Genomic DNA, 13,427 nt, shown 5'->3' on the forward strand with positions numbered 1-13,427 from the left:
AAGAGAGTATTACAAATCTTAAGATTTTGAGGCATGATTTATTTTAGTCCAAAAATCACCAGTTGAGAACGCAGGTTCTGATTCAGAAGAAGAGAAGCCCAGAAGAAGCTGGTCTAGGTCTGAGAAGCCTATCTGTGAGATAAAGGTTATCAGTGGTGAACTGGCAAAAATGAAGGTAATGCTAAATTTATGAGTGTGCTTGGAAAATATCCTTATTTTGGTGTTACTAAGCATATTACATTAGGTAAATATCTGAGCTCAGAGAAATGCCTCATAATACTTATCTTTATCTTTGATATAATATTTTACCAATCAGATGCCTTGAAAAATAAGATATATTTGTGACATACAATGTCAGGAGTAATGACAAAATTTCTAGACGTGAATTTGACCTCTGACCTTCAATAAAGACATTAACCGGAGGCCTGTTCAACAGAGCGAGCGCTTGCGAGCGCTCGCCAAAATTCCCTATACCCGCAACACAAATTTTGGCAAGCGATCGCAAGCGCTCGCTCTGTTGAACTCGCCTCGGTTAACAACATTGACTCTGACCTTGACCTATTGTGACTAAAAATAAACTATGTTCTGACAGACAGTTAGTCAGAAAGAATAAAAAAAAAATTAGTAATACACAGAGAAAGAGACTTAATTACCAGAAGCAGTATATTGGTTATCCCAATCTTTAAGCTCTGCATTAAAATAACCTCACTCAAGGAGGCTGGGTGGTCAACAAATTAACCCTCATATTCCGCTTACATTTTGAATTATGATATTTTTGGCTATAAACTTTTATTCAAGGTAAGACATGATATATCTCCCATTATTTTCTGTTGTTTCCTATCTCTGCAATGTGAAGATTTTTACTGCATAATTCCAAAGCTATATTTCCAAAAATATATGATATTTTTCTATTTGGATATATAGTTTTGATTGAAAATATATACTATGACTTTATAAATGAGAATTTGATTGCATTTTGCATGCTATTAAAAGAAAAATTCAAAACATATGAACTCCAAAAATAATCTGGTAAATAATACACCCAGACACCCTGAATTTTTGGGCATGATCAGGTTTATAAATGCAAATATAGGAGAAACAATATATCGAGGAAAATGATCTACAACTTAAGAATGTCACATGTGTCCTTAAAAAAGAAAAAAACCCAAATATTTTAGTTTTTAATTTTTCTTATATCTTTATACATGTGTACATAGCTCTTTGTGTATAGGAGATAAATAAAACCTAAAAATGGCCATCCAGCCTCCTTAAAGCATTGCTGTAATGTATTCCGACAAGTTGTTTCATTAACAGGTTGATGTGATTGTGAGTTCCACTGACAAATCATTAAACCTCACTCTTGGTGCTACATCCAAGAGTCTGCTCAGGGCAGGGGGTGAGTCTCTGCAAGAAGAATGTACAATGAAGTACAAACATGGTGTTCAACCAGGAGAAGTAGCCATGACCAAGGGAGGTAATCTCTCTTGTAGGCAAGTGTATCACGGAGCAGTAAAGAAGTGGGATTACAACAGAGGAGATGCACTCAGTGTTAGTATAACGACATGGGTTAAGTGTTTATGGGTGGGCGAGGGAATATCCATTGCATTGTTTTAGGCCCAAAGAATGAGCTGAGTCAGACACTTTTTTTTTTTAATAATTATGGAAAATAGAATCTATAATTACTCTTTGATTTACAATTTGAAGTATTAACATGTTTAAAAGGCTAAATCAGTGCATAAATCCCCAAACTTGCATTATAAAATTTGATTAAATTGTAACTAATTGTAAGCAAACAGATGAAGTCACATATTTATCCTATTTTTGCAAAATCTGTGACCCGCAGAAAAACCTGTGTGACTATAGTATACACAATACATCTACTATTTTCTACTTTTTTCAACCTTATAGAGGTTCACTGAATTTGTTAATAATTGCTTGCGAACGGCGGACAAGAATTGGATGAGTTCCATGGCATTCCCAGCACTAGGGACAGGAAGACTGGGTTATCCCCCTGATCTTGCTGCAAAGACAATGCTCAAATGTTGTAGAGATTTCCTACGTCAGAATAGTTCAACTTTATTGAAAGAGATTATCTTTGTTGTCTATCATGAAGATAAAGATACTCTCCAGGTAAGTCATGTTTTTCCAAACTGTGTACTACATTAAAACATGCTAATAACAAAGTTCAATTGAATTTTTATTAGTTGTTAAATTTATAATTTATATGTTTCAAGACAATACCAGGAATAAAACTGACTTTGCTGTAACTGTGAATCCATTAAATGTGTGTTTGCTGTACCTGTGCTTTTCTGTAGTTGCATTTTATTACATAATAATGTCATTTTGTATATATGTAGACATTTCAATCTGTAATGAGTTCAGAGGATGTGAGTAGAGGAACAGAGACGTCAAGGTCCAGTTACCCACAGAGGCGGAGTACAGGTGGGTTAACCACACTCAATCACCTTCTTAAAAAATCAAAATTAAGAAAAATGATATTTCTTGACATTGATTATGACTTGTCATACAGAGCATTGTTTTTTCTGGCTGTTGCTTTTAGATCATGGTCGCAGAGATAAGAGTTTCAAGCTGAATAAACTTAATGTCGAGATTCGTCAAGGGGACATAACCCAGGAGAGATCTGATGTTGTAGTCAACAGTGTTACTGAGAGTTTGGACTTATCTAAAGGTATGCATTTTTATTCATTGATGATGACCACTGTATACACTGTAGCTTTTACCACTATTGCTGTTTCGTTTGTTTTAGGGTATCATTCAGTGAGCTAATTCAAAGCTTCATTTTCAGGTGCAGCCTCCAAGGCTATCCTAAAAGCAGCAGGAGACAATATTCAGACTGAGTGTAGAAGAGGAGGCAAGTCCTTCATTTAAACTGACAAACTTTAAAGGGGAAGGAAACTAAAAATATGTTGTACAATAAATCAATTAATTATCATCTACTATAATTGTAAATCGTATTTATTTTCATTAAAAACCCCGGAACAATGAAAGAAAAATCAAGAAAATCAATCGCTTAATTTAAATTTCCCGCCGCCATGGGGGCTGCCATTGAACTTTAATGTATGACGTCACACCATCTTATCCGGTTTGTCTTATCAACATAACATCATGACAAGTTCTGGAAAATTTGAAACAATATTGATTTGAGACCGTTCTTTTACCTTTGCAAACTACAAACTAACGTCAAATGGAGCATGTTTGTTGAAATCTAAAAGCGGAGGTTAGTGTCGGAAAAATCTCAGAGAAATGTGGAATTGTCAACAGATGCCAAGTATCATAGAAAATGTCTGCCGTCGTTATTTCGACATGGTAATTCGGACTTTAAAGAATGAATTTTAAACATCGCGATTACAATTATTATAATAATAACATTTATTCAGTTAGCGAAGAACTTGACTAGGAATAAAAAATTTAATCGAGGTCGTTTTCAACTTTGAATGATAGCAGCTGTCATTTACTTATGAAAATGCATATATTTATGCATACAATGATACATGTATTTATTCTTTAGATTGACGTGTGAACTCAAACATTATCAATTTTGTTTAGTCGATTATTTGAGTAACAGAAAGGCATAAACCAGCATTAATTATATTCAGAGCACTGTGTACATTCATTTGTATATGTAAACCAAACCGGAATAGATGGTGTGACGTCAAAATAATTAATTTTTTTGGTTTTAAATACAAAAGAGTTCTACATCATGTCAGCCTCCAGTAAATAGGATTTCTCCTACTTCAAACGTTCATTAAAGCTTAATTACGTATTTTATTTTCAAAACAGCATGACCACATGTGATTATTTACACCACTTTATTAAAATAAATAAATTATGTTTTTGACTTTCCTTTCCCTTTAAAAAAAGGCATCATTTTCCCATGCATGATTTTCTAAACTCTAAACCATTATATATTAAGTTTATATATCGTTAATATGGAAAACGAAAAGATTTTAGGCCAAAACAAATAATCTCAAGTTAAACTGAATATTGAACTGTAGCTCTATGGCCTTTCAATCCAAAAAAGCTAAAGACTTGCAGCTTTGCACATAATTTGCAACATAATCAAAATAAATCTAAAATCTTTGTTTAACCCTCCATTTTCAAAATGAGTTGGACTCTATTCATCTATTCCTTTTTGAAATGAGTTGGACCCACTTTCTTCATGACTGAATGATAAGCATAAGTCAAAGATTCCTGTGTCTGTTGTAGGAATGTCCTTGGCAGCAGATGATTTTATTGTGACATCAGGAGGAAGAATGTCGTGTAAGCACATCATTCATGTGAAGGCTCAGAAATCTGCCGACGGGTGGGAGAACATGGTGAACAAAGCTCTGGCTCATGCTGACAAGATAGGGAGTCGATCCATATCCTTCCCAGCTCTAGGAACAGGTAGGGAGAGAGAGAGAGAGAGAAAGAGAGAGAGAGAGAGAGAGAGAGAGAGAGAGAGAGAGAGAGAGAATAACCCTATTGCCCTAGTGTATGAAGGAGTACTATAAATATCAGAACAATCATACTAATATTTTGCTCATATCAGTATGTTGATTACTTGTAGGAATGAGAAACACTGATTCTGCAGAAATTGCAAAGGCCATGTTTACGGCCATGAGGAAATTCCAGCCAAGCAGTCTAGAGACAGTGAGAGTGATCATATTCCAGAAAGACATGGTCTCCATTTTTCTCTCTACGTTAAAGTCAATTCCTCAGGGGATCTTCACTCAAGCTAAGGACTTCTTTAAAGGAAAGTTCAATGGTAAAGCTCCTTGAATACAGATTCAGTGTATGAAAGAAATGTCAGTCTCCTTTAATATCTCATAAGCGATTAAATAAATGCTCGATTGTTTGGATTTTCATAAAGACTGTGCATATTTGCTAATGCATGCATCCATGCATCAAAAGTTTTTTTGTTACCAGATCTGCATGGAGATCAGCATCTCAGTTCTTTTTCAACTTTGTGGCATACAGTATATCCATTCTTTCATTAACATATCACAAAATTTGTTGATATAGTTTAAATCTGTAGCCTTTCAAGTATTTGCAAAAGTAATTTTTTGCAATTTAAAAAACTTATATTACTAACAATACCAGGCAAAATTATTAATTTGTATTTTATGTGATGTCAAAGTTATTGAGAAAAAGGAGAAAATTGGATTGTCACAAAAATATTGGTATACAGTATTGAATGCGTTTTTGGCATACTTGTGTAGTGATTTAATAGTGATAAAATTATGTACAATTTATTTTATAATGATCATATTTTGGGGGAAAAATTGTAAACACAAATTCAGGAATTACCAAAAGATTAGGAGACAAAAAATCATGACAAGCATCTTTGCTTAATGGTGATCATTTGAGTGCATTTAATAAGTATTTTGAAAATTCAATTAAATGATGTCAAATGTGTAAAATACAAAGTTGCCAATGTTAAAGTTTGTGGATTTTTATTAATGTTAGATGTAGTTTATGGGGATGATGATGCCAGCAGAGAACGACCTCAATACCAGCGACATCAGAGTGGTAACCGTGGTAGCAGGGGTCACATGCAACAACCAGTGGAGGAAAATGTCACATTCCTGATTCTGTCTAACTCGGAGGAAAACATCAGAAAAGCTAAAAAGAGTCTGGATGAGGTGTACAAGTGTTATGACATTGATGCTTCAAAGCAAAAATTGAATGACAGACAGGTAAGATTGAATTTATTATTTCATTTCTCTATATTTAACAAAGCAGTAGGCTTTTAACTTTAGGAATGTTCATTTTAAGGGGTTAAAATTTGATCTTTCTATAAATAATCAAATATTTTGTATATAAAGGTTTGAGAATTCACAATTCCATTATTGTTATTGTATACACATGTATATTTGTTCTAAACCCATAGTCATCCTGTATATCCTCATTTACAATGATTTCATATGATCAAATTTACAGAAGGGTATGTTTTAATTTTATTTTGAGAAGGATGGGGGATTTACCATATTTTTGCTCTAATCGTGAATATACAGTAGCACACAATGAGCTTAAAAATGAGTGAAGGAGAAAACTAAATGTTTCAGGGATTGTATGAAATGAGTTTTGGTTTTGCAGATAGATGCAATTAAAAGGATTGCAAAGGGAATCGACTGCCTTTGTACAGAAAGTAAAATTCTGTTAATGGGGCCTGCAAATGAAGTCAATGAGGCCACTGTAGACATTCTTAAATACCTGCATGAAGTGAAAGACAAAGAAAAAGCCCAGGCAATCCAGATGTATGTCAAATGGCAATATGAAATTTCACCTGAAAAATGGATGACTTTTAGAGATGAAATCAACATGGAGATAGAAACAGCTTACAAGGAAAAGAAAATTACTTGTGTTGTAAAAGATAGAACAAACACAGAATATATCATTGATTTTAAAAAAATGGAGGAATATGAGAAAAGCAACTATAGGAAAAAATACAAGATAAGAAGAATGGACAAGGCAGGTAGGCATTCCCTTGTTTGGACATACATATATTCAAATACATCTTCCAAATACATCTTCCGGAGTCAAGAGTTTCTGATCCATTCCGCTCTACATAAACCCTTGACTGAATAGGTTGAGTTTGACAGGGTTAGAAACATCGCATGCTGGTTGGTGTCATCTAAGTTTGCATGATCTAATAAGAAACGGTTAAAGAATGATATAATTTGTGCATTGATCAATGTTGAGCCATTGTCAAATAATTTTGAGACAGACCACAGGTGCTTGAGGACAGGGATCGGTCACACCTCTCCATTCCCAAGTATCTAGATCCCCCAAACTTTACTCATTTTTTTCACTAAATTTTATGACACATTTTTAAACTAATGTATACATTTATTGTTTAAAATTACTTAAAACAAATATTTTGAAAAAAATCATTTCCCCGCTATATAATACAACAAGGTTGCTAGGTCTGCCAGCCGAAAGGTACAGCCAATGAATATTTGTTAATGTACTATCAAACTACCGGTACATTTACTTGTAAAAACGGTGACCTCAAGTCATAGTCCTAAAATTCCCTTCACTAAATATCTGCATGTCATGCCCATGTAAATACATTTATTTGATAAATTGGGTCAATTTTCAAGTTTTTTGAACCAATACATCTTAAGCCATTGGAAGTGGGGCTGTCACTAGATGGGTCAATCGTTAACCCACATATGTTTTGTCTTTTTGGTCAAGGGATTATGTAGAGTGGAGCGGATCAGAAACCCTTAACATTGGAAGATAATTTTAATGTGATGATCATGCATTGTTTATAGAGCGATATTCCTCAGATAATTAGTTTTAGGTCAATGAGAGATGTTGGACAATAAAAAAGATGGAAATGATATCTAAAAATTTGCTGAACTTAATTATAATAAATTTTTATTATATAACTCTTCAAATTCAGTGTTTGACTTACTAGTATGTAGATTATGCTATAATGTATAGGTGGGACATCTGTTGGTTTGCCTGTCAAATGGGCTCACATGAAGAGTGATCAGACAATGGTGGAGGTCAAGCTATCACCACATGACAAGGAATACAAGGATGTACTGGCTCGGTTCAGTGCCACCAGCGGTGGTTCTGTTTCAATATCAGAGGTAAAAGTTACATGAATATTGATTATTCATTGAATGGCTATGCATAGTATAAAACAACACGTAAGGCATATGTTTTACTGCAGAACTATTGTGCAGTTGACCATACTGTGTTTGTTAAAATTCCTGTATACAAGAAAATTGACCAAACTCTTGTGGACAGGAGGTTGTCCAAGAAGGAATGCAAAGTACATTAAATAACCAATGATTATATATAAGAAAAGTCTTGAATTTTTAGCTCACCGAGACTGAGTCAGAGGGGGAGGGATCTTATGCAATACCCCCGGCGTCAGTGTCCAGACCTGGTTAAGGTTTGTGGAGCAGGTGCCTTTTGATAGCCATTTCTAAGTTACTACTGGTCCTTACTTCACCAAACTTGCATGGATGTTGCATCTTATGATACTTATGCACCTGACAGGTTTGAATACTAAATCTGAGCCATAGGTTTTGGATGCTGGAGGAGGTTAAGGTTTTTGGAGCTGGTTGAAGTTTTTAGAGCAGGTGCCTCTGGTGATTATATCTTAGTGAATATTTGCCCTGACTTCACTAAACTTGCATGGATGTTGCATCTTATGATACTTAGCACTCAAAGACAGGCTTGAATGCTGAATCTGAGCCATATATGTTTTGGATGCTGAATGAGGTTAAGGTTTTTGGAGCTGGTTGAACTTTTTAGAGCAGGTGCCTTTTGATAGACTCACCTTTCTTATTATTGCTTCTATCTTTATCCAATTTGAATAGATTCTGCAGCTTGTGAATCTAATGCACTCCACAGGCACAGGATACTGAATCAGAGGCATAAGTTTCAGATGCTGGAGGGGGTGTATTTTATTTGGAACATGTCACATGTTTAATAGATAATAGTACTATTTCAAACTTGCATGGTTGATTTAGCTATAAAATTAATTAATTGCAGAGGTAGCTTCAGATAGAGAGCTTGATCTCCATTATCAAGGATGCTAAAAAACTCCTACCTCACTCAAACTTGCTTGATATATGTATTTGTTGTCAAATGATATTTCATGATTCATATGAGAAAGTATTGATATTATATGATTCACTGTTGCATTATATGATACAATATTATACTATATAATATTATATTGTAAAATATTTTATGATACGATACAATGTTGTATTAAACTTTTTGTATATTATGGTAAGATACTGTATTATATGATAATGTTATATATCATATATAAGTAATGATAAAATATTATGTTACAATATTGTGATTTATTGTCTGATATGATATTGTATCATGTGATACTATATTGAAACATATGTAATGTTATGATATTGTATTGTGTGATAAAATACAATTAAGTATAACAGGATACAATACCATTTCATAATTTATGATACAATATCATATCTTTATACAGTTGTTTCATATGTTACAACATTAAATTGTATCACTATATATTCAATATTATATTGTACCATATGATAATATACAATGTTGTATCAAATTATATTCATTTGTATCAAATGTTACAATATCATATGATACAGTATCATTATTTAAAAACAGTATCATAATATGTTATATAGTATAATATCTTATGTTACAATATTGTAATGTATTATGTGATATGATATTGTATCATTTGATAATGTATTAAATCATAAATAATGTTATGATAATGTAATGTGGGATCAAATACAATAAAGTATAACAGTATACAATACTGTATCATAATTTATGATTTAATGTCAGATCTTGATACATTAGTTTCATATGTTACAATATTATATTGTATCATTATATATTCAATATTATATTGTTTCAGTTGATAAATCATTTGACACAATAATGTATATTATCATAGGGTGCAATATTGTTTCTTATATTAGTGAATAGATAAACATTGTATCTTGCAATGCCATATGAAATGAACATATTATTTTCAAACAATTTATTAACCTATGATTTATGATATTGTGTCAAACCACACTACAGTATCCAGTATCCATGAGTATCCAAGATCATGAGCTATGAATTTTATATGATAAGACTCATAAAGGTGATGCCTCATCTCGGTGAACTTTGTAATTTGTGAATACCTATGTTTTTTTTTTTTTTTACAAGGATGAGCAGTGTAAACCATTGGCCTATTTTTACATACTTGCAAAATTTCCTATATGTTGTGGGAGACTTGCAAAAACCCAATTCCTACATTATAAATCACATACTATTAAAAGGGTACTTTTAAGCAAACTTTTTTGTGCCTACAGAGTATCTCTTGAGTACCTTAAATAGAGGTATACAAAACAGACATTACCTCAACTGAACATTGTGGTTATAAGATATATTCTCATGCACATCTTTAAGGCATGCTGATATTAACACTAAAATTAGTGTTTCTTATTATGATATGACTTTATGAAGTTAACTCATAATCCCATTTTGGCAAATAAACTGCAACTGGCATTTATTAAATGCAAATTCAGTGTATCTTATTTACTACCAAACCACACGAGATGCCTTAGTTTACTTTGTTTGTCTGACACTTTTGGTTTTTAGTTGCAATTCAAAGCTCTGGGGACATATATATTATTTAAAAAGAAATGCTCTAGCTATTGAAACATAAAATCAGTACACATTGGTGTCAGTGAGATCTAAATAATCCAGATTAAAAAGGTAAAAATAAAAAAAGATTTATACCAGATGTTTTTGATTTTTTTTTTGAAATTTGTATTGAAAATTTATTACAATGTAGAAAATAGTTCGGAAGCTAAAGACACAGATGTCTGCCTCTTATGAGGTGAAAAAAATTGTAGAGGTTTGATTTCTTTTACAGATTACAAATTCAAAGTCCCAATAGAGGTCTAATTAAAACTGTTGAAGATATTATTTAAAGAAACTAATAAAAGATAAATCATGAAAGATAAAAAGTTATAAGGACAAAATGAAAACATCATTACAATTCTTACTGCAATATAAAACATCTAAATAGATAAAAGGAAATATTATGATATAAAAAGGGGTTACCGGTATTGTATGGCTTTTGAACGTTGTTGTTTTTATCTGATATTGTTACTTTACTAACTGGAAAGAGAAAGATTTTTAAAAAGTTAATATTAATAAATAAATTGTAATTTTCTTGCATTGGCATATAAATATTAATGGTGAAATTGACAACTTCCAAAGCTGCAATATCGTAATCATGAATTTATATAATGTAATTTTTTTTTTTCAACATTTAATTTGACCTCCTTGGCTTTCATAACATTTAAAATCAGCATGCTAAGTGCATGCCCTATGAATGAGAAGGAAATGAAAATTAATCATAAAAATCATCCTACAGGAATGCATTTTTCCGAATTCTAGCAATCTGTGTTAATATTAGAATGAGCATTTGATATGAATTGTCCTGAACTGAAATTTATAAATGTGACTTCTCATAGTGAAGTTGTTTTCAAACCATTATATTATTTTGTAGAATTTAAAAAAAATTTATCATGACTTGAGACTAAATACTTTATGCAAGAACATATGTGCTGGTTAATTAATGAAGGATACAATTTTGTAATCAATTTTCCATCTGAAGTCCATTAACAATTTTTCCATTAATCAATTTCTCAATTCATTTCTTACTCGAGATAAGAGATGACAAGACATACAAGAATGAACAATTCAACTTATGAATTATGAATTTTCATAACAGTACATGTATTTGAAAATATGTAGGACAATCTGGTACACTATGATGAAAATATCGTTTTTCGCAATTATTAATTTTTAATGATTATAATTCCTATTTAATATCATTCTGATGCGGTGTGATGGTAATTAGATAAGAAGAGTTCAGAATCCATCCCTGTATCAACAATATGCTGCCAAAAGGAAAGAAATTAGCATTAGGAATAAAAGGGACCCTGAGAAATGGCTGTGGCATGGAACATACCCCGAAACAGTGGATAAGATTATAAACAATGGATTCAACAGAAGTTACTGTGGCAAACATGGTAATTTTTGCTCTATTTACTATTATGATGTTATCCAAATACTTTACCTGTACATACAAGTGTCTTTTCTGTTTTATACCTTGACACTGATTTGTTGTCATTTACCCTATATTGATGTAACTCTGTACAGTGTTTATAATCAACAAGGATCCAATTTTTATATCGAGCACAATTCAAGATACATATTCTCATTTCCTCTTGGTATCCAATAAAAACGGTTGTTTTTTAAAATCTTTGTGTAATATATTCGATTGACAAACGAGATTAGTATTACATATGTAGTTATTTATAAACATTTTGTAATCCGTCCATCGTCTGTAAACATGAGCTTAGTTAAATGCTTGAAAGCCATATTTCATAGATATCTTTTTTATTTAGTATTTTAAATAATGCAAGGGGATAATTAATTCGCGTAAAACAATGAAGTTTTCAAAGTTTTGCTTACATCTAAAAATGAGAGCTAATTATATGTTCTGGAAAATGATGCAATTAAATTTTCAAACCTACAATATTGATGCTAATGTTGCTATCATGGCCATTTAAAAAAACTAGCATCTTTGGAATGTTTAAGAGTAAATATGCCAGTAGAAAACTTTTGTCAGCGTCCCGATTTCCAATTTCTGGGAGTGATAAATAAATACTTGATACGAGATAAAACAACAAAAAATATTTCAATTTATTATACCTGGCATAATTGCTTTTATGACCGAACTAGCTATTCATCAATGTATATTTATTTATAATTTTTTTGTTTTACTTTACTGTTTAAGGGACGTCTTATGGAGCCGGTGTTTATTTTGCTGTGAATGCTTCATATTCACTCGGTTATTGCGGCGGAGATTCCAGAGGACGTAAGCACATGTTCTCAGTCCAAGTAGCCACTGGAGATGCTTGTCAGGGGAGTGGAAGTTTGCATGTTTTGCCACCGAAACCAGGGGCTGGAGGTCATGTGACATACGACTCAGCAACAGACAACCCTTCCAATCCCGGGATGTTTGTGATATTTCACGACAGCCAAGCCTATCCAGCATATCATATCATATTCCAATGATATAGAAGCATTCCAAAAATCTAGTGCTGTTTGTTTTAAGGCAAATGTGCTGTTTAAGACTGTGGCTGTGATACATCTTGCTAAAATTACTACATATTAAGGAATGTATAATGTTTGTACCTGTATGGTGCCTTGCATGTTTGTTTTTCTATAAAAAATTTTGAATCTGTAAATTATAAATATTTGTATATTATTTATTGTGACTTTTTGATAATTGTATTTGATTTCAATGATATTTACATTTTCCAATTTCTTTGCCTGTGATAACACTACGTATCGATTTTGTACTATATAACCCATGACTACAAATAACGCCAAATTGAGGCGTCAGCGGGTTTGCTTATTTATATTTAAATATTTAATTTGACACCGTTCCTTGTTTCTGTCTACATGAACGTGCTGATCATAGATCACTTTATGTTGTTTACTATTTTATTCAGAAGTATTATTATATTTATATTATTATTAATGTATATTACTATATATATTTATATTATATTTTGAATATCAAAAATTTGACACAGCAGATTACAGTTATTATTTGTACATGTTTGTATGAAAAGAATTGATGACAGTTTTTAGCTCACCTGAGCTGAAAGCTCAAGTGAGCTATTCTGATCACATTTTGTCCGTCGTCCGTCTGTCCGTCCGTCTGTCTGTCCGTCTGTCCGTCTGTCCGTCTGTAAACTTTTTACATTTTGAACTTCTTCTCTAAAACCGCTTATCCAATTTCAACCAAATTTGGCACAAAGCATCCTTATGGGAGGGCGAATATAAATTGCAGAAATAAAAGTCCGATCTGT

At 32.3% G+C, this 13,427-nt stretch overlaps 1 protein-coding gene across 2 annotated transcripts in view; it reads left to right on the forward strand.

The window, feature by feature from the left end:
* The window catches only part of LOC128181276 (protein mono-ADP-ribosyltransferase PARP14-like), a 28,063-nt gene extending 14,887 nt beyond the window's left edge, over positions 1-13,176 (forward strand). Inside the window, exons 11-24 of one of the 2 annotated variants that reach the window (XM_052849616.1) lie at positions 48-175; positions 1,315-1,548; positions 1,909-2,130; positions 2,358-2,442; positions 2,561-2,689; positions 2,807-2,872; positions 4,228-4,407; positions 4,571-4,768; positions 5,470-5,699; positions 6,100-6,478; positions 7,453-7,604; positions 10,325-10,387; positions 11,402-11,573; positions 12,344-13,176. In XM_052849616.1, coding sequence (XP_052705576.1) covers positions 48-175; positions 1,315-1,548; positions 1,909-2,130; positions 2,358-2,442; positions 2,561-2,689; positions 2,807-2,872; positions 4,228-4,407; positions 4,571-4,768; positions 5,470-5,699; positions 6,100-6,478; positions 7,453-7,604; positions 10,325-10,387; positions 11,402-11,573; positions 12,344-12,624 — 2,519 coding nt within the window. In that variant the 3' untranslated portion in view covers positions 12,625-13,176. The remainder of the gene's footprint in view (positions 1-47; positions 176-1,314; positions 1,549-1,908; positions 2,131-2,357; positions 2,443-2,560; positions 2,690-2,806; positions 2,873-4,227; positions 4,408-4,570; positions 4,769-5,469; positions 5,700-6,099; positions 6,479-7,452; positions 7,605-10,324; positions 10,388-11,401; positions 11,574-12,343) is intronic. The other variant, XM_052849617.1, reaches the window with a different exon arrangement.
* Positions 13,177-13,427: the final 251 nt, after the last annotated feature.

This window comes from Crassostrea angulata, chromosome 4 (assembly GCF_025612915.1).
Source record: "Crassostrea angulata isolate pt1a10 chromosome 4, ASM2561291v2, whole genome shotgun sequence".
Lineage (NCBI taxonomy): Eukaryota > Metazoa > Mollusca > Bivalvia > Ostreida > Ostreidae > Magallana > Magallana angulata.